General features: G+C 44.5%; 2 protein-coding genes across 8 annotated transcripts in view; one reads left to right on the plus strand and one right to left on the minus strand.

Annotated features, from left to right (window-relative positions):
• Nucleotides 1-3,381: 3,381 nt before the first annotated feature.
• LOC148145836 (uncharacterized) lies at nt 3,382-17,103 on the minus strand. Of its 7 annotated transcripts, none has more exons than XM_087999464.1 (5): nt 16,914-17,103; nt 9,332-9,493; nt 5,765-5,866; nt 4,702-4,827; nt 3,382-3,867 (listed from the first exon to the last, which is right to left on the minus strand). In XM_087999464.1, the coding sequence occupies exons 1-5, from the start codon at nt 16,929-16,931 to the stop codon at nt 3,736-3,738; spliced, it is 540 nt and encodes a 179-aa protein (XP_087855590.1). In that variant the 5' UTR covers nt 16,932-17,103; the 3' UTR covers nt 3,382-3,735. The 7 variants fall into 7 exon arrangements, with proteins under 7 accessions (XP_087855590.1, XP_087855595.1, XP_087855591.1 ...); XM_087999469.1 differs by lacking the exon at nt 16,914-17,103 and adding an exon at nt 15,179-15,362; XM_087999465.1 differs by lacking the exon at nt 16,914-17,103 and adding an exon at nt 14,996-15,139.
• The window catches only part of chkb (choline kinase beta), a 28,339-nt gene continuing 19,083 nt past the window's right edge, over nt 15,555-24,810 (plus strand). Inside the window, exon 1 of the mRNA XM_043713909.2 lies at nt 15,555-16,189. Within this exon, the coding sequence (XP_043569844.1) occupies nt 15,873-16,189 (317 nt within the window). The 5' untranslated portion in view covers nt 15,555-15,872. The remainder of the gene's footprint in view (nt 16,190-24,810) is intronic.

A 24,810-nucleotide genomic window follows, 5' to 3' on the forward strand; every position in this document is an offset into this window, starting at 1 on the left:
AGGAAATCAAGGAGGAAATACGTTGGGAGATCACAAGATTAATAGGGTTGTAATAGTAGGGAATTTTAACTTTACAAACATGGACTGCAACTGCTTTAGTGTTAAGGGCTTGGATGAGGAAGAATTGTTAAGTGTGTTCAATAAAGAGTTCTTAATCAATATGGAGTTATGAGGATGCAACAACTTAGTGGTATTATCACTGGACTATTAACCCAGAGACCCAGCAACCTGGGTTCAAATCCTACTATAATAGATGGTGGAATTTGAAATCAATTAAAAATCTGGAATTAAAAGTCTAATACCATGAAACCATTGCCAATTGTCAGGAAAAACCCATCTGGTTCACTAATGCCCTTTAGGAAAGGAAACTGATGTTCTTACCTGGTCTGAACTACATGTGACTCCAGACCAACAGCAATGTGGTTGGTTCTTAACTGTACCCTGGGGTGAGCAATAAATGCAGTCCTATCCAGAAAGTCCCTCAACCACCGAATGATTTTTTAAAAAAAATTATAACGTTGCCCTACTGGAGAAGGGGCAAAATTTGACATTCTCTTGGGAAATAAGGCAACACAATTGATTGAAGTGTTCGCGGGGGACCAGTGACCATAATCCTATCTTGTTTAAATGTTAAAGTTCTAAATTGGGGCAAGGCTAATTTTGATATTAAAGTTGAACTTTCAAAAGTTAATTGGGGGAGGCTATTCACAGGTAGAGGGACATCTGGCCAGTTTTAGAAGTCTTGTTATGAGAATTCAGGGAGAATATGTTCCTATTAGTGTGAAGGGCAAGGTTAGCAGGAGTCGGGAACAGTGGATGACTAGAGATATTGAGGCTCTGGCGAAGACAAAGGATGCATATGTCAGATACTGGCAGCTGGGATCAAATGAATCCCTTGGGGAGTAGAAGGACAGTAGTACTTTAGGGAAATCAGGAGGGCAAAGGGACATGAGATAGCTTAGCAGATAAGGTTAAATAGAAGCCAAAGAAATTCTACAAATATATTAAAGGCAAAAGAGTAACTGGAGAGAGAATATACTCCCTTAAAGATCAACAAGACTATTTATGTGTGGAACCATTGGAGATGGGTGAGAGCCTAAATGAATACTTCACATCAGTATTTACTGTGGAAGACATGGAAGCTGGAGAACTCTGGGAAATAGTGATGTCCTTAAAAGAGTCCACATTACTGAACAGGAGGTACTGGAGGTCTGGAAACACAAAGGTAGGTAAATCCCCAGGACCTGATCATTTTTCCCAAGACATTGAGGGAAGCTAGGGAAGACATTGCAGGACCTTTAGCAGAGGTATTCATATTATCAACAACCACAGATGTTGTGCCCAAAGGCTGGAAGGCAACTAATGTTGTGCCATTATTTAGGAAAGGCTGCAAAGAAAAGCCAGGGAACTACAGGCTGGAGAACTTGACATCAGTGATAGGTAAATAATTGGAGGGGATTCCAAGAGACAGGATTTACATTCATTTAGAAAGGAAAGGACTGATAGGGATAGTCAGCATGGTCTTCTGCACAGGAAATTGTAACTCACAAACTTGATTGAGTTTTTTTTGAAGACTTGACCAAGACGATAGAAGGAATTTGAACAGTAAATACTGTCTACGTGGACTATGGCAAGACTATTGACCTGGTTCCTCGTAGTAAACTGGTAAGTAAGGTCAGATCATATAGGATCCAGAGAGAGAGCTATCCAATTACATACAAAATTGGCTTGACAGTAGAAAATAGAGGGTGGTAGGAGAGGGTTGTTGTTAAGACTGGAGACCTGTAACCAGCAGCATCATGCAAGGCCTGGTACTGGGTCCACTTTTGTTCATCATTTATATAAATGATTTGTATGAGAATACAGGAGGCATGCTTAATAAGTTTGTATATGACACCAAAGTTGATGGTATTATGGACAATGAACAAGGTTATCTAACAGTACAAATGATCTCAATCAACCGTGCCAGTGGGCTGAGGAAAGGCAGACGGAGTTAAATTTAGAAAAAAATACAAAGTGTTGCATTTTGGTAAAACAAACCAGGGTCAGATTTACAGTTAATAGTAGGATCGGGGGGGGGGGCGGTGGGAGGGCAGGTACATCGTTCCTTGAAAGCGGCATCACAGGTAGATAGGGTAGTGAAGGGGGTGTTTGGCACAGTTGTCTTCATTGGTCAGAACATGAAGTACAGGAGTTGAGAAATCCTGTTATGGCTGTCGAAGACATTGTTAAGATCACATTTGATTAAGGTTGCATACGATTCTGGTTAACCTGTTTTAGGAAAACTTTTGCAAAAAAAAAGAAAGATTTACTAGAATGTTACCAAGAATGGAAGGTTGGAAGGTTTGAGTTATAAGGAGAGGCTGGGACTCTGGAGTATAGGAGGCTGACGGGTCACCTTAGAGAAGTCATGATGGGCATAAATAATGTAAATAGCCAAGGTCTTTGCCCCAGGCTAGGGGAGTTCATAGGTTTAAGATGAGAGGGAAAAGATTTAAAATAGAACTGAAGGACAACCTTTTTCACACAGAGGGTAGTATGCATGTGAAATGAACTACTAGAGGAAGTGGCAGAGGTGAATACAATTACAACGTTTGAAAAAACATTTGGACAGATACATGGATAAGTTTGAAGGGGATGTGGGCCAGATGCAGGTAAATGGAATTGGTTCACGTTAGGAAACCTCAGCAGCATTGTCAACTTGGGTCACAGGGTTTGTTTTTGTGCTGTATGACTCTTAGATGGTGACAAGTCACCTCCTTGAACTGCTGCAGTCTATTTGGCATAGGTACACCCACAATTATGGAGGCACTTAAATGATATTCAACCAGTGACAGGGAAGGAGTGGAGTTATATTTCTACAATATAGTGGCTGGACGGAGAACTTGCAGGTGGTGGTGTTTTCATGTTTCTACTGCCCTTGCCCTTCTGGTTGGAGATAAAGTCATCGGGGTAATAAAATGGAAGAGATGATGAGCCCAGTGGCTAACTACTAATTGTATTTTCATTTATTCAATTGATGATCCTTTTGAGACATCTGTCCTTCTCAATGCAATAACAGAATAATAATTGAGATTTGATTGGGTCTTTTCCGGTGCTAGTGAACTAATAGAGACTGTTCTTTTACAGGTAACTCTCTATCCATGAGAAGACATCTCACCTATCATTAGAAGCTCACTGTAAATAGTCAGATACGGGGAGGTGTACCACACTCTACACATAAAGTATGTGTAAATTGTTCAATCTGTCTTGAGGTAGGGACCCACAGGCATCAGGAGGCCTCCAAGTACCTTTTCTAAATGGAGAGTTTTCACCCATGAGCCACCAGCCTTGAACGCCAACAGGATATTTGACACGAAGGAATTACAAGTACGGCAAGAATTAATTCTTTCCAGAAAGAGAAACAGAATAGTCTCTCCTCTCTTTCACTGAATCTTTAATTAGAGTAAACTGTAACTGAAGATGGAAGATTCCAAAATTTGATTTCATCAGGTTTAATATAAACATGCAGTGTCTTATTAAAATACTGATAAAATAAATATTTAATAGCTTGGGCTACTTCAGCCACTTCATGAATCACTGAATTGTGGCCGATCCACTTTTGAACTTCGCTTCCAGTAAGCAGTAATTGTTCTTTATAGTCTTCTACTCTTCTAAAACAGTGTCCACATTAGTTCGATGCACTATCCCAGCCTCAGTGGAGATCCTGTGAATATTGAACCATCTTTCCTGAAGTTACTTGTCAGCTAAAATCAAATCCATGTAGGCCCCAGTCAAAAGGTCTTCTTTCTTTATCCCCAGTTCATCCATCAGCTTCTGGGCTATTGCTTCTCCTTCTTCTAGACTTTGGTCTTCACCAAGAACCACCTTGGAGAAAAAACACAGAACAACGGTCACATTTTTAAAAAAAAAGCAACCCATATCATAAATAAAATCAAACTGTCAGTGCACAAATTTAAGTTTTAGCAGACCAAAGCTTTTCATTTGAAAACAATCCCAACGGTCAGATCTCATCCTAATCACAACACTGAAGACAATCCCAATGGATAAGAGCCCATACAAAATAATGTAATCAAATGAATAACCTTTCTTCCAATCTGTTGGGATTGTTCTGTTAGAACTATTCACTTGTAATCAATTTCATTGCTCCAAGTACCGCTTGCCTGTAAACGGCCATCAAACAATACACTGTACGTGTCACTGCAGCTCATGTCCCAGGCTGGTGGTTTGTTCAAATATTTGAGAATAACTCATTCTGAAGATAAATGTACACATATTAATTCTTTTTAAACAACATTTGTAACTGAACATTAACCAAACACAAAAGAACATCAACTAATCTCATGCATTAGGCTAATTCATTGCTTAGAAATTCCTAGTTGACTGTACATTTCCAATAGCGAGACTCAACCAGACAGATCAGCAGGGTCCAAGTATGATTAGCTAATCTCAATCAGGTTTCAATAAGCCTAAGGAGGAAAATAATGAGGGAAGGTTCTACCTCTTGATTTATGGCTTTGCTACAAAATTCATATAGACAAATGGGGAAAGATCAGTTGTGATACCCTCAGTAGTTAAATACTCTTGACTCCATCTAGGTTCACATGGAATTGAACTATATTCAGTCAGTCAATGCCTTCATAAAGGGAGGAAAAAGGGAAAGCATCATTGAGTTAAATCAATGTAATGCAAATATCTCACCTCCAACTCCATGAAGTTTCCTAATCCTTCCACTTGATCCACATGAATGCGTGTTTGTCCAACCATATACAACCAACGCTCTTTCTTCACAATACCCTTTACTCCTAGAGCATCAGACAACACTTTCTAAAGAGAGAGAAACTTATAATTAGTACAGAAAAAACAAAATACATGGAAATCTGAAATAAAAACAAAATATTGGAACATTCAGCATCTATGCAGCAAAAAAGTATCATGTTTTTATTTGATGACATTTCAACACAACTGAAAATTAAGGTGCAAAAAAGTTTCAATCAACTATGGAGTTCGATAAAGGGAGAAAAGAACAAAAAGGAGTCTGTGATATGATGGAATGTAAAAGATTAACTGGCAACACAGGTGATGGCGCAGGCACAATGTGGTGATAATGGGACCAGGTAATTAAAAAGATAGGTCCACAGGAGATGCAAATATCAGTTGCAGAATCGTTACCAAAATTTGCTGTCTTTCAAAAAAATAGTGATGGTTATAACCTGAAATTTTTGAATTCGATGCTGAGTACAGAAGACTTCATTCAAAAATGAAGTAATGATAATACAAGGCCAAGTCAAGATGCTGTGGACTTTGGAGGGGAACATGGCAGTGGCAATGTTTCCATGCATCTATTACCCTTGCCCTTCTGTTTCTCAGAAATTGCAATTTTGGAACGTAGTATGGAAGGATCACTGGCAAATTGTTGCAGTACATCTTGTAGATGGTACACATTGGTGTCACTGTGTGTTGACGGTAGAAAAAGGATTGTTTAAAGGTGGTGTATGGGTCAAAACTTATTTAAATTGCATATTTTTATTGAATTCGCATTCCATCTGCTACCATGATAGATTTCAAACTCATGTCACCAGAACAGTAACCTGGGGCTGTGGATTGGTAGTCCAGTGACATTAACACTACAATATCACCTCCCATTAGTCACGCTGGCTTGGCACACTCCCAGCACATAGACTTCACAACAATGATACAGGAAAGTGATAGAATAATTTCAGCATTTCAGGCGTGGCAACATTCAAAAAGCTCCAATACTCACCGTAAGACCATCTGGATCAGTTGTGGATGATATTGAATAATCAGAAAGCTTGGGTCCATCCATATCAGCACGCTGATAGAATATAAGCTGGCCACTACCATTCTGGAGAAAAAATTGTAAATATGATGCAAGGGTGGGCGATATAGTAGCTCAGTGGTTAGTACTGCTGCCTCACAGCACCAGGGACACAGGCTCGATTCTAGTTTCGGCCAATTCTCTTTCGGAGTTTGCAAATTCTACCCATCTCTGCGTTGGTTTCCTCTGGGGAGTCCGGTTTCCTCCCACAGTCCACAGTCAGGTGGATTGGCCATGCTAAACTGCACTATAGTATGCAGACTAGCTTTGGGAAATACAGGGCTACAGATATAAGGTAGGGAATGGGATGGTCTTTGGAGGGTGGATGTGGACTTGATGAGCCAAATGGCCTGCTTCCACACTGTAGAGATTCTAGGTCTAATCCTTAACATTCTTTGCAATGCTTGCAAAGCTGTATCAAGAGATCTGTTTGAACAGAGGAGCCAGTTCTTCCTCTATACAAAATTTTACATCACAGTCAGTAATGCCCACAAAACAACCCCCAGCCACTCCTCCAAAGTCACATGCTGCTCAAGACACAATGCAGTGACTTGACCATTTCCAGAAACAATGTAATTTAGATAATTCCTTAATGGTAAAATCTGGTATAAGTATTGTTTTTAACTCCTGGGTGTAGTCAGAATTTTGACTGCAATGTTATTATTGATTCTGAATAGGAGGTGATAATGTAAACTTACTCTGGATAAGGGATGACAATGTAATTTTAAAAATATTCTACCTGCAAGACAGTGGGAGGAAACCGGAGCACACGGAGGAAATCCATGCAGACACGGGGAGTACGTGCAAACAATGGATCTGAATTTCAGGTAAAATAAAAGGGATAGTCCTTGAAGCCAGGGCAGCACATCTACTACTCACAGGATGCACCTGCACTATGCTCTAACAGCACAACCCTCTAACAGCAGAAATTTTGAAATTCCAATTTCCATGTCCATATCACAGAGGAGGAGATGCTGGATGTCTTGAAACGGGTAAAGGTGGATAAATCCCCAGGACCTGATCAGGTGTACCCTAGAACTCTGCGAGAAGCTAGAGAAGTGATTGCTGGGCCTCTTGCTGAGATATTTGTATCATCGATAGTCACAGGTGAGGTGCCGGAAGACTGGAGGTTGGCTAACGTGGTGCCACTGTTTAAGAAGGGTGGTAAGGACAAGCCAGGGAACAATAGGCCAGTGGGCCTGACATCGGTGGTAGGCAAGTTGTTGGAGGGAATCCTGAGGGACAGGATGTACATGTATTTGGAAAGGCAAGGACTGATTAGGGATAGTCAACATGGCTTTGTGCGTGGGAAATCATGTCTCACAAACTTGATTGAGCTTTTTGAGGAAGTAGCAAAGAGGATTGATGAGGGCAGAGCAGTAGATGTGATCTATATGGACTTCAGTAAGGCGTTTGACAAGGTTCCCCATGGGAGACAAGGTTAGATCTCATGGAATACAGGGAGAACTAGCCATTTGGATACAGAACTGGCTCAAAGGTAGAAGACAGAGAGTAGTGGTGGAGGGTTGTTTTTCAGACTGGAGGCCTGTGACTAGTGGAGTGCCACAAGGATCGGTGCTGAGTCCTCTACTTTTTGTCATTTACATAAATGATTTGGATGCGTGCATAAAAGGTACAGTTAGTAAGTTTGCGGATGACACCAAAATTGGAGGTGTAGTGGACAGCGAAGAGGGTTACCTCAGATTACAACAGGATCTTGACCAGATGGGCCAATGGGCTGAGAAGTGGCAGATAGAGTTTAATTCAGATAAATGCTGCATTTTGGGAAAGCAGATCTTAGCAGGACTTATACACTTAATGGTAAGGTCCTAGGGAGTGTCGCTGAACAAATAGACCTTGGAATGTAGTTTCATAGCTCCTTGAAAGTGGAGTCGCAGGTAGATAGGATAGTGAAGGCGGCGTTTGGTATGCTTTCCTTTGTTGGTCAGAGTATTGAGTACAGGAGTTGGGAGATCATGCTGCGGCTGTACAGGCCATTGGTTAGGCCACTGTTGGAATATTGCATGCAATTCTGGTCTCCTTCCTATTGGAAAGATGTTGTGAAACTTGAAAGGGTTCAAAAAAGATTTACAAGGATGTTGCCAGGGTTGGAGGATTTGAACTATAGGGAGAGGCTGAACAAGCTGGGGCTATTTTTCCTGGAGCGTCAGAGGCTGAGGGGTGATCTTATAGATGTTTACAAAAGTATGAGAGGCATGGATAGGGTAAATAGGCAAAGTCTTTTCCATGGGGTCGGGGAATCCAGAACTAGAGGGCTTAGGTTTAGGGTGAGAGGGAAAAGATATAAAAGAGACCTAAGGGGCAACTTTTTCCACAGATGGTGGTACGGGTATGGAATGAGCTGCTACAGGAAGTGGTGGAAGCTGGTACAATTGCAACATTTAGGGGGCATTTGGATGGGTATATGAATAGGAAGGGTTTGGAGGGATATGGGCCAGTTGCTGGCAGGAGGGACTAGATTGGGTTGGGATACCTGATTGGCATGGATGGGTTAGACCGAAGGGTCTGTTTCCATGCTGTACGTCTCTATGACTCATCACCTATAACAAAGACAATAGTTACATTAGGACATCACCTCCTAATCATGCACAAGCCTCTTTTTCATCATTACTGGGTAAATACTCTTGAATTATCCATCTAACAGTGCATTCACACAGACTGCAATGACTCATTGAGCACCTCACTACCACTTTCAGAAATATAATCAATGCCACACTTCTTAGTAATGTCCATAGCTGGAAAAAATGTTTAAAATATAATCCTCTTGGTAGTAGTGATGTAGTGGAAGGATTTTTGAATACAGAGATAAAAAGGAACCAGGGTATTGCAGCAAAAAAAAAAGGAAGTTTCTCAAATATATTCAGGGCTGTTTTAACTGACCAGGGAGCCAACCATACCAGATGTGGTAATGATTAAAACACATTATTGACATTCTGACAGTGAGTGAGTATTTTGTATGTTGTTGACCAGACTAAAATTGAATTAGATATTAGGTTTGAGGGAAAATGATGAAATAAAATTTTAAAATTAAGTAAAGAAAGCATCAAAATGTTAACAAATAACTTTACCTCTGTAATCACAGTTGAACATTTAAAGGATAAACCTGGACAGTCAGATCATTAAAAGCATCTGGCACCGCATAATATTAACACATATTACTGATCGGTTAAGAGTCTGCTTGTGTAGCTAGGCAATCATGGTTAACAAATGAGCTCAAAGGTGATGTCAAGCTCAAAGAAAGGATTTACACAAATTCAGGAAAAGCGGTTATCCAATAAATTGCAAGAGCTACAAAAAGCAACCAGGTGCAAAAGAAAACAAATGTGGTCAACACATCTAAAGATTGGAACACAAACTAGATTAATTAGTTGTGATCACTCACACAAACACTATCTTGGCTACATTTGCTGAATGGTCTGTCTGAAATTTCACATCCTTACCAGTCACCAAGTGGATGCCAGTCTTACTGACCTTAAGATTGCGTAGTTTAAGCCGCCCTTTTGACACGTTGAAGAAGGTATCTTCTTGCATTATTAAAACTCCCTCCGATTTGCTTAATCTTTTAGCACTTTCTATCAACTGATCCCAATCATGGACTGCTGCTTTGATCTCCACATTACGAGGCATTTTCAACTGAAAGAAGAAACACAAGTTTGAGTTTGAGAACTGGCACAAGAATTTTTGCTTACTGAACAATGCTTTACGATTAACAGTAAACATGTCTGGTACTGAATCCCTTCAAATCCCATTGTCCCTTCAATGTTGTAGACAACTTCAGGTAGATAGGTCAATTGAGGTGACAATTGCCTTCAAAGTTCCCACTGCACAGTGTCCAAACTTTCACATTTGGAATGGCTATATGGATGACATAACAAAGTTGCATCAAACAGTAAATAGGAACGCTAATCACAAGATGAAAAGGCAGTTCAAACCTCATACTTTCCATAATGCATGATCCTAGTATAATTTCTACCCACCCATTTAATCCCCTTCCACACCATTGAAACAGACCATTTTGCCCAATGTGCATTTGCTGACTTTTGGAAAGGACTGTCCCATTAATCTCACTCTCCTGCTCTTTCTTGATTACCCTGGGCTTAATAGTTTCCCTTTTCAAGCATTTAATCTAAATCCCAATTTTATACTACGTGATTGAGCCTTAGGATAGCCATGACGGGTCCAAATGCCTCTTCTGTGACATACCCATTTTATGAACATCTCCACCTGGGCAACCTATAGTCGGGAGGACTCAACATCGACTTCTCCAATTTCAAATAACCTTCCTCCCCACATCACTCCCCGCCATCAACTGGATTCATCCCTCACATTGACCAACCAGGTCATACTCTCCACCTGTCTTCACCTATCCCCAACCTCACCACCCCCTTTATCTGCAGCTCCCCCAACACCCAGTCTGAAGGGTTATACATGAAATGTTGACACTGCCTGGCCTGCTGTGTTTTAGATTAGATTACCTAGTGTGGAAACAGGCCCTTTGGCCCAACAAGGCAAAAGTGAAGACTGCAGATGCTGGAAACCAGAGTTTAGACCAGAGTGGTGCTGGAAAAGCACAGAAGGTCAGGCAGTATCTGAGGAGCAGGAAAATCGACACTTCGGGCAAAAGCCCCTCATCAGGAAGGGCCTGACATCCACACCGACCCTCCAAAGAGTAACCCACCCAGACCCATTCCCCAATCCTACATTTATCCCTGACTAATGCAGCTAACACTAATATTAAATTAAATTCTGGAAACAGGCCTCTTCGTAGGATATGTGGAACAGTCCATCTTCCGCAGCTAGACTGGCACCACCCCCTATCTTTTCCTCCGCTACATCGATGACTGTATTGGCGTTGCCTTGTGCTCCCACGAGGAGGTTGAAGAGTTCATCCACTTTACCAACACCTTCCACCCGACCTCAAAATTTACCTGGACCGTCTCAGACTCCTCCCTCCCCTTCCTAGACCTCTCCATTTCTATCTCGGGTGACCAAATCAACACGGACATTTACTATAAACCGACCGACTCCCACACCTACCTAGACTACACCTCCTAGCAAGCTGCTCCCTGTAAAAACGCCATCCCATATTCCCAATTCCTTTGTCTCCACCGCATCTGCTCCCAGGAGGACCAGTTCCAATACTGGGTAAAAACAATGACTGCAGATGCTGGAAACCAGATTCTGGATTAGTGGTGCTGGAAGAGCACAGCAGTTCAGGCAGCATCCAAAGAGCTTCGAAATTGACGTTTCGGGCAAAAGCCCTATATTCCTGATGAAGGGCTTTTGCCCGATACGTCAATTTCGAAGCTCCTTGGATGCTGCCTGAACTGCTGTGCTCTTTCAGCACCACTAATCCAGTTCCAATACTGAACAACCCAGATGGTCTCCTTCTTCAAACACCACAATTTCCCCCCCAGACGTGATCGACGATGCTCTCCACCGCATCTCCTCCACTTCCCACTCCTCCGTCCTTGAGCCCCACCCCTCCAATCGCCACCAGGACAGAACCCCACTGGTCCTCACCTACCACCCCACCTACCTCCATATACATCGTATCATCTGTCGTCATTTCCGCCACCTCCAAACAGACCCCACCACCAGGGATATTTCCCTCCCCTCCCCTATCAGCGTTGCGAAAAGACCACTCCCTCCGTGACTCCCTCGTCAGGTCCACATCCCCCACCAACCCAACCTCCACTCCCGGCACCTTCCCCTGCAACTGCAAGAAATGCAAAACTTGCACCCACACCTCCCCCTTTACTTCCCTCCAAGGCCCCAACGGATCCCTCCACATCCGCCACAAATTCACCTGCACCTCCACACACATCATTTACTGCATCTGCTGTGGCCTCCTCTATATTGGGGAGACTGGCCGCCTACTTGCGGAACGTTTCAGAGAACACCTCTGGGACACCCAGACCAACCAACCCAACCACTTCAACTCCCCCTCCCACTCCATCAAGGCCATGCAGGTCCTTGAACTCCTCCATCGCCATAGCAACACGACGGTTGGAGGAAGAGCACCTCATCTTCCGCCTAGGAACCCTCCAACCACAAGGGATGAACTCAGATTTCTCCAGTTTCCTCATTTCTCCTCCCCCCACCTTGTCTCGGTCCCAACCCTCGAACTCAGCACCGCCTTCCTAACCTGCAATCTTCTTCCTGACCTCTCCACCCCACCCCCACCTTGACCTCCTTCCACCTATCGCATTCCCAACGCCCCTCCCCCAAGTCCCTCCTCCCTACAACTTACCATGGCCAATTCACCTAGCCTGCACACCTTTGGACTGTGGGGGCAAAGTGGAGCACCCGGAAGAATGTCCAAACTCCACACAGACAGTTGCCCAAGGCCAGAACCGAACCCGGGACCCTGGCACTGTGAGGCAGCAGTGCTAACCTTAATGGGCAGCACGGTTGCTCAGTGGGGCTAGCGCTGCTGCCTCAGGTTCGATTCCAGCCTCGGGAGACTCTCTGTGTGGAGTTTGCACATTCTCCCCGTGTCAGCGTGGGTTTCCTCCCACAGTCACAAAGATGCGAATTGGCCATGTTAAACTGCCTATAGTTTTAGGTGCATTAGTCAGAGGGTCGGTGTGGACTGGTTGGGCCGAAGGGCCTGTTTCCACACAGTAAATAATCTAATTACCCCTGGCGACGGTCTACTCCGTATTGTAGCTTCCCTCATGGGGGCTTTGGTTCTTTTCACAACTCGTTTGAATCCGTTGCCCTCAGAAGTATAGGCCGTGTCGAAGTTCAGCCGGAACATTCAAGGTCTGTCGGTTATAACCGGGAACCACCTCACGGTATCCAGAACATTCCGTCAGTCGCACTCCTAAAGAAGCGGCTTCAGATAGACCCCCCTCCCCCACTCCAACCTCTCACCCTCACAACGCGCAGCCCTCCAATCCCTCTGCTCCAATCCTGACCTCACCATCAAGCCAGCGGACAAAGGGGGCGCAGTGGTAGTCTGGCGCACTGACCTCTACATCGCTGAAGCCAAACGCCAACTCGAGGACACCTCTTCCTACCGCCCCCTTGACCATGACCCCACCCCCCCCATCACCAAACCATCATCTCCCAGACCATACAGAACCTCATCACCTCAGGAGATCTCCCACCCACAGCTTCCAACCCCGCACTGCCCGGTTCTACCTCCTTCCCAAGATCCACAAGCCTGACCACCCTGGCCGACCCATTGTCTCAGCATGCTCCTGCCCCACTGAACTCATCTCTACCTACCTCGACACTGTCCTATCCCCCCTAGTCCAGGAACTCCCCACATACGTTCGAGACACCACCCACGCCCTCCACCTCCTCCAAGACTTCCCAACGCCTCATCTTCACCATGGATATCCAATCCCTCTACACCTCCATCCGCCATGACCAGGGCCTCCAAGCCCTCCGTTTTTTCCTCTCCAGACGTTCCCAACAGTACCCCTCCACCGACACTCTCATTCGTTTGGCCGAACTGGTCCTCACCCTTAACAATTTCTCCTTTGAATCCTCCCACTTCCTCCAGACCAAAGGGGTAGCCATGGGCACACGTATGGGCCCCAGCTATGCCTGTCTCTTTGTTGGCTACGTAGAGCAGTTGATCTTCCGTAATTACACCGGCACCACTCCCCACCTCTTCCTCCGCTACATTGATGACTGCATTGGCGCCACCTCGTGCTCCCGCGAGGAGGTTGAGCAATTCATCAACTTCACCAACACATTCCACCCTGACCTTAAATTTACCTGGACCATCTCTGACACCTCCCTCCCCTTCCTGGACCTCTCCATCTCCATCAGTGACGACCGACTTGACACTGACATCTTCTACAAACCCACCGACTCCCACAGCTACCTGGATTACACCTCTTCCCACCCCACCTATTGCAAATATGCCATCCCGTATTCCCAATTCCTCCGCCTCCGCCGTATCTGCTCCCAGGAGGAGCGGTTCCACCATAGAACACACCAGATGGCCTCCTTCTTTAGAGACCGCAGTTTCCCTTCCCACGTGGTTAAAGATGCCCTCCAACGCATCTCATCCACATCCCGCACCTCCGCCCTCAGACCCAACCCCTCCAACCGCAACAAGGACAGAACGCCCCTGGTGCTCACCTTCCACCCTACCAACCTTCGCATAAACCAAATCATCTGCCGACATTTCCGCCACCTCCAAACAGACCCCACCACCGGGGATATATTTCCCTCCCCACCTTCCGCAAAGACCGTTCCCTCCGTGACTACCTGGTCAGGTCCACGCTCCCCTACGACCCACCCTCCCATCCTGGCACTTTCCCCTGCCACCGCAGGAACTGTAAAACCTGCGCCCACACCTCCTCCCTCACCTCTATCTAAGGCCCCAAAGGGGCCTTCCACATCCAAAGTTTTACCTGCACATCCACTAATATCATCTATTGTATCCGTTGCTCCCAATGCGGTCTCCTCTACATTGGGGAGACTGGGCGCCTCCTAGCAGAGCGCTTTAGGGAACATCTCCGAGACACCCGTATCAATCAACCAAACCGCCCCGTGGCCCAACATTTCAACTCCCCCTCCCACTCTGCCGAGGATATGGAGGTCCTGGGCCTCCTCCACCGACGCTCCCTCACCACCAGACGCCTGGAAGAAGAACGCCTCATCTTCCGCCTCGGAACACTTCAACCCCAGGGCATCAATGTGGACTTCAACAGTTTCCTCATTTCCCCTTCCCCCACCTCATCCTAGCTTCTAACCTCCAGCAACTCGATTCCCTGACCTGTCCGGACTTGTCCAACCTGCCCAGCTCCTTTTCCACCTATCCACTCCACCCTCTCCTCCCTGACCTATCACCTTCATCCCCTTCCCCACTGACCTATTGTACTCTATGCCACTCTCTCCCCACCCCCACCCTCCTCTAGCTTATCTCTCCACGCTTCAGGCTCTCTGCCTTTATTCCTGATGAAGGGCTTTTGCCCGAAACGTCGATTTTGCCTGTCCTCGGATGCTGCCTGAATTGCTGTGCTCTTCCAGCACCACTGATCCAGAATCTGGTTTCAGCATCTGCAGTCATTGTTTTTACCTTGTATTACCTCAGAGCCTACCAACCATTCCAGGTTAAAAACACATCCACTTATAGTCAGCCACCGCTTCGCGCCCTTTTTCACTCACGCCTGCCATTTGTCGGACGCCTGTCAATCAATATCAGGATGTCCAATCAGTGATCGCGACATTTCACCCGTCCCGGCTTCCGCGGACATCCTCTGTGGCAACCATCAATAAAATGAGCGATCCCCGTCCCTTTCCCGCTGTGCGCACCGTCGATCGGTCAATACCACTGTCACTCACACTCACCGTCGTTGCTGAGCCAACAGAACGGCGCTGCCTGGCATAGCGCGCGTCCCCATTGGTCTAGCTGAGCTGTCCCCGCCCCTTCAGTGGCATTGTCCACGCCGCACCTGATTGGCGCGGGCAATCTAGCCAATCAATCCAGACCGCCCGCTGGCGGCGAGGTCATCCAATCACCGGCGGCTCCGCCGCGCACGTCGGTGGGGGTGGGACGGCGTCTGATTTGCGTACGGCGGCTGTCAGTCAGCCTTTGTGCCCGCCCTCTGCCGTCTCGCCTTATATTGAGGGCGTGGTGGGCGGGGCCTTGCTATCGGTGGACCGGGCGGGGGGCCTTGGGGATGGTGGTGGGGCTTGAGTCTGCGCTAACATCCCGCACGTTCCGCTTGGGCGTCAGCCGCTGCCGCAGTGTGGAACGCTGGGCCTGGCCTGAGGCCCTGCGCCTTCTTCGGTCGGCCACACGCTCGATGCCCGGTTTGAAGTAGGCGGTCGGAGACCTCTTAAAGGCGGTGGGCCTTTAAGCGGGCGAGAGGATGGTATTTTTATCGGCCGACTTTTAATATTCGATGTAATCATATTGTGGCGAGACGTGGGAGTCCTCGAGTTTTAGTGAGGTTTCTGTAATCTTACGGTTGTCCGCCAGTGGCCTGGTCTTGTGTCTTCGCCCGCCCCCGCCATTGCCGCTCCCGGCGACACGGAGAAGATGGAGGCCGAGGGTCTGTGTAAGGGAGACGGCGCCCGCAATGCGGTGGCCCCGGAGCCTCACCGCCTGCGCGCCATCGGGGCGAGAGACCGCTCGGCGAACCCCAGTCCCCGCGGGGAGGAGCCCGGCACCAACGGGGACGAGGAGGAGGCGGAGGAGGAGGACTACGAGGATTCCGAGGCCGAGCAGTACCGGGGTGGCCGCAGTGAGGAGGTGGACTGGGAAGTCAAGCTGCAGTCCTACACCTGGTGCAAGGAGTTCCTGGCTGGCTCCTGGAAGCTGATCTCAGTGGAGGAGTTCCAGATCTCGGTGATCAGGTGAGAGAGTCTGCCCTTTGTCCATTCCCTGTTTTTCTTCTGCACCGCTTTTTGCCAAAGTAAGACATCACAGGGCCTTCCCGAAGTGCGCATGATGGGGGTAAGGCACAGTACATCCTTGCAGGGTGGGGTTGGCACCTTCGGGATTGAAATGGGTATTTTCAACGTGGGGTACCTGGTGTCCCATGAAATGTCTCCAGAGCCTGTTAGGGGAAACTGTTAACACTCCCCTCCATTGCACCCTAATAAACGCTCTCGATTAGGTACAATTTTGATTCGCTATTGAGTAAAACGGCCTCTCGCGGTCCCATTCTTGATGTAGAGGCCAATAAGTTCTAAATATTTTTTTCTAACTATTGTTAAGTGTTGAGTCGTGTACTCTTTTAAGGAACAGGAATTGATTCGGCATCTTTCAAACAAAACTTAAGCGTTGAGTAAGGGTCACTGGCCTTGAATTGTTAACCCTTGTTTTTTTCCCCATAAATGTGTGAGACTTGACCTTGGACCAATCCAAGGTAAGACCACAAGGAACAAATGAACCTTTTAGCATTCGGTCTGGCTTTTAACCTTCTGTCTAAATGAAGCAAATCTCTTTTTTTTTGCCAAAGTGAATTTGCTTCTGAACACTCCATTTGGCAAGCTACACACTGAATTCCAGTGTCTCACTTGTTTTTTCCTTTCTCTTGGATAATGAGTAACTGAATTCAGATGATAGAATTCTTACCAGCCAACTCCAGGTCATCCTGTAAATGGTGGCCTAATGATAGTATAGTTTCAACTGCATGGGGCCTGGAAGTTTCTGTTGAGTGCAGCGTCAACCGGTTCAACCTCATTCTTGTTGTCGTGCCTATTCCCTACAGAGGCTGATTATTTTCCCATAATATTTATTGCTACTATTGTCACTGCCATCTGTGGCTCAACTTGAAGATACCTCTGAGTCACAGGTTCTGGGTTAAAGTCCAAACTAAATCCAAAAATCAAGGCTGCTATTCCAGTAGTGTTTGGAATGCTACTTTGCTGGAACTGTTTTCTTTTTGATGGGATGTTAAAGTTAGGCCCTATTTTGAAGAACATAGCTGTTTTCTTCTGAAATGGCCAATATTTATTCCCCAAACAACACCATGATAGGGAATGTTTATCATGGTGCTGTTTCTGGGGTCTAGCTGTGTACAGAGTAACTGCATTAGAACAGTACTGCACTTATTGATTGTAAAGGACTTTGCAATGTCAATCATCATGATCTCATGGTGAGAAAGTAACGTAATTTGTCAAGTTTTTCCTGCCTTTCAGTTTGATCATGGCTGATTTTTGGACTGTAACTTCACTTTGCTGTTCCCTATCCTGTTGTTTTGAGAAGTTAATTTCTTAAATGAACACAAAGAACTGCAGATGCTGTAAATCAAACAGAGGACATGTCACTGGACCCTAAATGTTAACTCTTTCTCTTGGGTGCTGCCAGACCTGCTGAGCAATTTCTGTTTTAAAACTAAAGTTCTGTCTTTTTGCATCTCTTCGGTGATGAAGTATCTACAACCCTTTTGGTATGGAGAATTCTGTAGATTCATGGCATTTAAGAAATTTCTCCTAATCTCAGTCCAGGATGGTAATCACCTTGCACTCTCTGTTTGGGTTTCCTTGCCAGTAAATACAAACTTTACATTGAGCTTCTTCAGAATCTTGTGTTTCAACGATTTCCCCTAATTCTAAACTCCAAAAAAACTTATGTCCCGTTTGCGCACCCTTCATAGACCAGCAGCCTTTTCTGAAGGACCAATCATAACAATCTTTGCAATACTGCTTCCAATGCAAATAGCTTCTGTCTCCACTTTCAGGAACGTACGTGTTGTATTCCAGGCTTAGCCTTGCCTAAGCCGTATATAACTGTAGCCGTCCTGATGAAGGGCTTTTGCCTGAAATGTTGACTCTCTGCTCCTCGTTTGATGCCTGACCTGCTGTGCTTTCCACTACCACACTCTTGACTCTACTCTCCAGCATCTGCAGTTCTCACTTTTGCAACCTTTATTGGTATGCTCTAATCCCCTTGCGACAAAATCAGTGTTCCAGTCTTCTTGTGAAAGAGAATGGGATATCAGACATTTTAAAAATAAGATGGTTTATTTAACACTGCAGTGAGGCGAATCTTTTTTCTGAGGCTCATGAGTCTTTGGGATATTTTTCCCCAGGGAATGTTGGAGACAGGATCATTGAAATCTTTAGCCAAAAATCCAACTACCTCTGCCTTTAATGAGGGAGCCAAAGGCTATCTGGGTAAGTAGGAAAGTGGAGTGGAGACCCTTAGTGACATTTTATAATCGGATATTGTTACTTTTCTCTGGAGTGGATTTTTTACCTGGCTGTCCTGGTTCAGACAGGGACAGTACCACTGCACCATTTTAGGCTGAAGCCATGATCTTGTTAAATGGCACAGCAAAGTTGAAGCAGCTGAACTCAAGAATGTTTCAAGACGACATGGATGCATAAGTAGATCACCTGCCTGTCAAGCCTGCTATGCCCCCATTCAATTTGATCTGAGACTTGAACTCTCCTTTCCCACTCAGCTGTTTGATTCCATGTTAAACCAAAAGTCTCTGTTCTGGCCTTCAATGTCCTCATTGAATAGCCTACTATGCATAATTTGTATGTTGTATCTCGGTTCTGAATTGTTTGCTATATCCATGTTAATTTTACATTCATTGTCTGATTACCAAGTTTCCCTGAACACCAGTGTTGACAAATATACTTTTCAATAAGTGTTCTGTTTTTCTGTTGTCACAACTCTACTGACTAACCATGCACTTCCAACATCTCCTTCTGCCATTTTGCTGCCTAGTCACTTAACTAGTCGATTTTCCTTTCCTTTGCAACCTCTGTGTCCTCTTCACAGTTCACATTTTCATTTAGCTTTGTATCATCAGCAAATGCCAAAACATTGCATGCGTTTTCACCAAAGTCATAAACATCTAAATAACTAAAGTCCCAGCACTTCAATGCTCATAGCCTAGGGAGAGGTTTTAAGGGTACACCATGATTGCTGAAACACTGAGTTATGAAGTCGCAAATTCCAGCTCTTCAAAATTGAAATGAAGCCAGAAAGTGGGGATCTTGGAGAGACAGTCTTTCTTTCCTCTGAGTTGGAGTCCATGGACTTGAGCTTCATGACAGATTTAAGAGCAAAGCCTAATCAGTTCTGGCTGCTGCCATATAGCTGAGACAGGTCCTGTCTATTCTTGGCTGAGATTAAACATCACTGATTGAAGAGGAGTTATGTCCCAGTGAGCAGCTGTGGCATAATCTATAAACTACATGAAAACAGCACGAATGTTTGAAAGATTGTGTGTGCAAGCACTGACCGCCTTGAGACTGGCCTTAACTGGCTGTGAAACATTTAAGGATTTGCTTAGTCACAAAACCCTTCGGAGAAATCCTTTTTTTTTCTTAAATCGGAATGGAAAGTTTAACCCTGGTTTCAATTTGAAGTTAAACCACCAGGACTAGAGAATGTTTAGTAGCTTGTGGATGCAATTTGTAGGCTGATGCCAGGATGCAGGAGTTCAAACTGATTGTCTACAATAGTTTCTGTACATCAATGGGGACAAAGTGTGAAGTTTTTACATAAGGTATCGAGAAGTTGGATAGGGATTTTGAGTTGCAGTGCAAGAGTAATAGTTAGACTGAAAGGCCACTCTTATTTGTGCTTTGTCTATTCTGCATTGGAACAGGCAGATGGATGCACTTGAGGCCGAAACTTTGGTCCTACTATTTATTTGGAGAAAACTTCTCGTTCCGTATAGTATTTCATGACAGATGTTAAAGAGACAGGAGGAGAATATTGAAGATGTGGGTAATGTTAGTATACATATCAAAGCTTGACCTATTTTTGGATAAGGGGCAGCACCTAGATGTGCTTGTTGAAAAAATTACTCCAACCTTCGCTACTTACTGCACCCCTGCAATGTAAGTTTTCAGAATAACAGGTATATTGTTGCATTTCAACAAAAACAATTCCATTCCCCTGTTGCTGTCAGGTTCCAGTCGGAGGGATTCTGGGCACATGCAATTTCAGAAAACAATTGGGTAAATTGTGGTAATCCTGTGTACTGCCTTTCAGAATGTATTGTTTGAATTTGGGAACTGGAGTGCTGGTGTTTAGCACTAAATGTTAGGCTCTTAAACAATGTTAACATGCATTTGAAAGCTTTTCCAAAGTATACGATGCAGATTAACCAAATTGATTGTGTTTGGGTTACAGTGCAGGATATATTTGGGGACCTGCCCAAGTACCCTTTGGAGTTTGCAGATGTATTGATGGACTGATTAGTGCTACCCTTGTAATATCACAGGCCATCTGAGTGTTTCTTGGGCTCAATAAACTTTAGCCCTACAGAGCATAGTGATTACTTTAAACCCGCCATTTATTTTCACAAATTATTGAGATTTTGCTGGGTATGATCCCTGATCTCACCTGCTTTGAGCTAGCTGAACTTGCTGTTTTATGCCATTCGTTGAAGCTTTTGCCACCTGAAAGTGCTCTTTGGAAAAAACATCAGTGGTATTTCTTGGCCCCTTCACTCATTCTCCTATACAGGATAGACTGACACTGTACTGGGATACAGTTCAACTTTCACCAGCTCAACTTGCACTCTTTGCCAGATGGCATTGTTCCATTTTAAGCATCAATTGCTAAATATCGTGTCCTACCATCATCATGGCAGAGAGCAGGAATGGAGGTGGGAATCTTTCAATTGTGCACTCCAATAATATTGCTTGTAGGGTGAATAACTCATTGCTATCATCTAGGAAATGACATTTTAAGATATTAAAACTGTAAAAACCTTACTAAATGCATACTGTTGCTTGTAGTCATTCACTACCTTGCAGGCATGTTATTTAAGCATGTAGCATTGTGTTGAAGTTATTGGATTAATGGAGGAAGTGTGAATGAAAATCCTGTCATGCTAATTTGTGTACTTTCAATATTTCTAGAAATGGAAATAACCTGCATTTATGTAGTGTCTTTTATGAAGGAGTCAGAAATGTACAACATGGAAACAGTCCCTTCGGTTCAACTGGTCATGCTGACCAGATCCCAACCCAGTCTAGTCCCACCTGCCTGTACCAGGCACACATGCCTCCAAATCCTTCCTATTCATATATCCATCAGGGCACCTTTTAAATGTTGCAATTGTACCAGCCTCCACCACTTCCTCTGGCAGCTTATTCCATACACTTGCCACCCTCTGTGGAAAAGGTTGCCCCTTAGGTCTCTCGTATCTTTCCATTCTCACCCTAAACATCTAGTTTTGGACTCCCCCACCCCAAGGAAGAGACTGTCTATTTATCCTATCCACATCCCTCATGATTTTATAAGGTTACCCCTTAGCCTCTGACATTCCAGGGAAACAGCCCCAGCCTGTTCAGCCTCTCCCTATAGCTCAAATCCTCCAACCCTGGCAACATCCTTGTAAATCTTTTCTGAACCCTTTCAAGTTTCACAACATCTTTCCGATAGGAAGGAGACCAGAATTGCATGCAATATTCCAAAAGTGGCCTAACCACTGTCCTGTACAGCCACAACATGACCTCCTAACTTCTAAATGCAGTACTCTGACCAATAAAGGAAAGCATACAAAACGCTGCCTTCACTATGGAAACTACCTGTGACTCTACTTTCAAGGAGCTATGAACCTGCACTCCAAGATCTTTGTTCAGCAACACTCCCTAGGACTTTACCGTTAAGTGTATAAGTCCTGCTAAGGTTTGCTTGCCCTAAATGCATGACACATTCTTAAAACCTTTCAGCTATTTTAATGACTCTTTTTATAAATGAACTTTGCCTTTCAATGCAACTAATACAGCAACTTCACACTCCTATCTTCTCCAGAAGCACCGGGGGGTCTTTTGCAACCACCTAAGTGGAGAGACGTTGTTTAATGTTCTGTTCATAGATGGTTCAGCTGTTAGTCTTAAACAAAGTCCTTTGTGAAGTGCTTGAACCATGAACTTCTTGACTCAGTTCAATAGTAGCACATTTGCCTAAGCGAGGCTTTTAAAAAAGTTAACAGCCAAAGAATTGTGCAAGATTAAAGTCAGTCACTCAGAAGGAAGGGAGCTATTTGCATTGGCTGATGGTATGGTAGCGATATTTAATATTAAGGGTATTGCAAAGGAATGTGATAATGTAGAGTGACTAAAGGAAGTTACTATGTTGGTACTGTAGCTGAGGTCACCTGAAGTAACTTCCATTATTCTTTAACTATCAGTTAAAAACAGGAGTTACAGGATTAGCTGCTGAGAGCCATATTAGTAACTGTGATATATGTGATGACAGCAAATCATTACTCATTCTAGGTATGGAACAGCTCATGAAATAAGCTATAAAAGGGAATCAATTCATCAAATACATGAAGAATTAGCACTGCAGATACTGGAAACCAGATTCTATATTAGAATGGTGCTGGAAAAGCATAGCAGTTTCAGGCAGCATCTGAGGAGCAGGAAAATCGACGTTTTGGGCAAAAGCCCTTCATCAGGAATAGAGCGAAGGGCTTTTCCCCGAAACGTTAATTTTCCTGCTCCTCGGATGCTGCCTCAACTGCTGTGCTTTTCCAGCACCACTCTAATCTAGAATCTGGTTTCCAGTATCTGCAGTCCTTGTTTTTACCTAGTTGATTTTAACTGTACTGCGAATCCTCTTGCAAGGATGCCTGCCTTGAAGAAGTTTTCCTCCTCTCTCTATAAGGATCTCAGGGAGTTCCTCTCTCACTGCAACTCCCAGGTCATTTCCTCTTCCCTGAAGCAGACTCGCTACCATAGCCGCACTTGCTTCCTCAGTGCCTGGCTCTGTAACCAACTCATCCCACACGGACTACGGACCACCTTTAAACCAGCAGAGTTCGGATCCAAACAGGACAAACGGTTCAGACTACAGATTCAAAAACACCAGCAACGGTTCTCCTTCAAGATCCTCCGCTCCACACTCGCAGCAATGCGCCGGCACCTAACCTCTCTACAGTCTGCCCTGCCACAGCTGAGGGCCCCACACTCTCAGAACTGCAAAGGGCCCCCTCTATTCCTAATGAAGGGCTCTTGTCCGAAATGTTGATTTTCCTGCTCCTCGGATGCTGCCAGAACTGCTGTGCTTTTCCAGCATCACTCTAATCTAGAACATGGCGAATTAGTTCTGGCCGCATCGTCTGGGGAATAAGTCTGAAGATAACATGATTTTTGACAATTTTATAATCATCCCTGGATAGGATAACACATGAAGGAGTAGGAAGTAGTTGCTTGTTTGAGAGAGAATATTACCGACAACTGCAGGCCACTTAGTGTTGACAGTGTAGTATCGCACTTGCATTTCTGCAGTAGAGGCATTGAAGACAAGTTACATTCGCTGGTTCCAAATGGAGACAGTACAGGACTAAGGAAGTAATGAACTTTTGCAAACTCTGCAGAGGCTATAGTTAGCAGTGTTAACTGCTGTTTTGAGTACCCTTTATAGAAAAATTTGCAGGCCACACCAAATTGGTAATGTAATTAATATTGAGGCCTGCCATGATAAAGTATACAAAGACATTAATAAACTTGCAGAGTGGGCACAATTATAAATTAACTTAATAGGCAAAAGTGAGCTGGTACATTTTTAATGGTATCAATAAGGGGTCCTCTAGTCATTTTGAAAATAAGTCGAGATTGAACCTCTTTGCCTTGTCACTACTTTAATTCATCAACAACATTTATGACTGATGTGGCAGTACTGAACAAGTTGTGGAAGTGATGATTTCTAAGTATGCTACTTAACAGAATTGCGCAAATGCAGAACAGGTATGGCTTTAGGTTTAAGTGTACTATAATGCTCCTTTTGGAATGAACTCTGGTTTGCTGAACCAAAGTTGGTCGTCTCGTTGATGATCCTCCTTAAAGGGGTAACAAGAAATCAACTTTTCACATTGAACTCAACGGGGCTTGTACACGAGCAGATGTAAATAAAGGGACACCAATTCTTATAAGATGGTACACATCAGATGGCCATCATTGGCATGGGAAGGAAATAGGAATAATTAACTGTCAATCTTCATTCTTAAACCAGGCAAATAGACTCCAAATGATCAGGGTGCTGCTAAGGGAGTGCATTGGCAATCTTTTTGACACCTTTCTCCCAGTGGTTTTATTTTTTAAAAAGTACAATATAAAACTAATTTCATTTGCCTAAGTAAAACAAGATTCTATTAATATTTTGAGTTTATAGTCTGTGAGGTGTATTGATTATAAATTGGTTTCCAGGAGAATTTTTGACACTGTCTAGATTAATAAGTTGTTCAGCAGAAACAGTGTCCACCATTTAGATAATGTTCAGTATTGTTGTGATGCCAAATACATTTTATTAGTTTACATTAGATTCCCTAGAGTGGGGAAACAGGCCCTTCGGCCCAACCAGTCCATACCGACCCTCCGTAGAGTAACCCACCCAGACCCATTTCCCTCTGACTAATGCACCTAACATTATGGGCAATTTAGCATGGCCAATTCACCTGACCTGGACTGTGGGGGGGGTACCAGAGCACCCGGAGGAAACCCAGGCAGACACGGAGAATGCACAAACTCCACACAGACAGTCACCTGAG

This window comes from Chiloscyllium plagiosum, unplaced genomic scaffold, assembly GCF_037043375.1.
Source record: "Chiloscyllium plagiosum isolate Xiang-an unplaced genomic scaffold, Cpla_swu_hap1 HiC_scaffold_23, whole genome shotgun sequence".
NCBI classification, from domain to species: Eukaryota; Metazoa; Chordata; class Chondrichthyes; order Orectolobiformes; family Hemiscylliidae; genus Chiloscyllium; species Chiloscyllium plagiosum.

Coding starts and splice junctions, on each gene's coding strand:
- LOC148145836 (XM_087999464.1), bottom strand. Junction 4,828..5,764: donor CTGATCCAGATGGTCTTACG/GTGAGTATTGGA, acceptor CTCTCTCTTTAG/AAAGTGTTGTCTGATGCTCT. Junction 3,868..4,701: donor GAAACTTCATGGAGTTGGAG/GTGAGATATTTG, acceptor TTTTTCTCCAAG/GTGGTTCTTGGTGAAGACCA.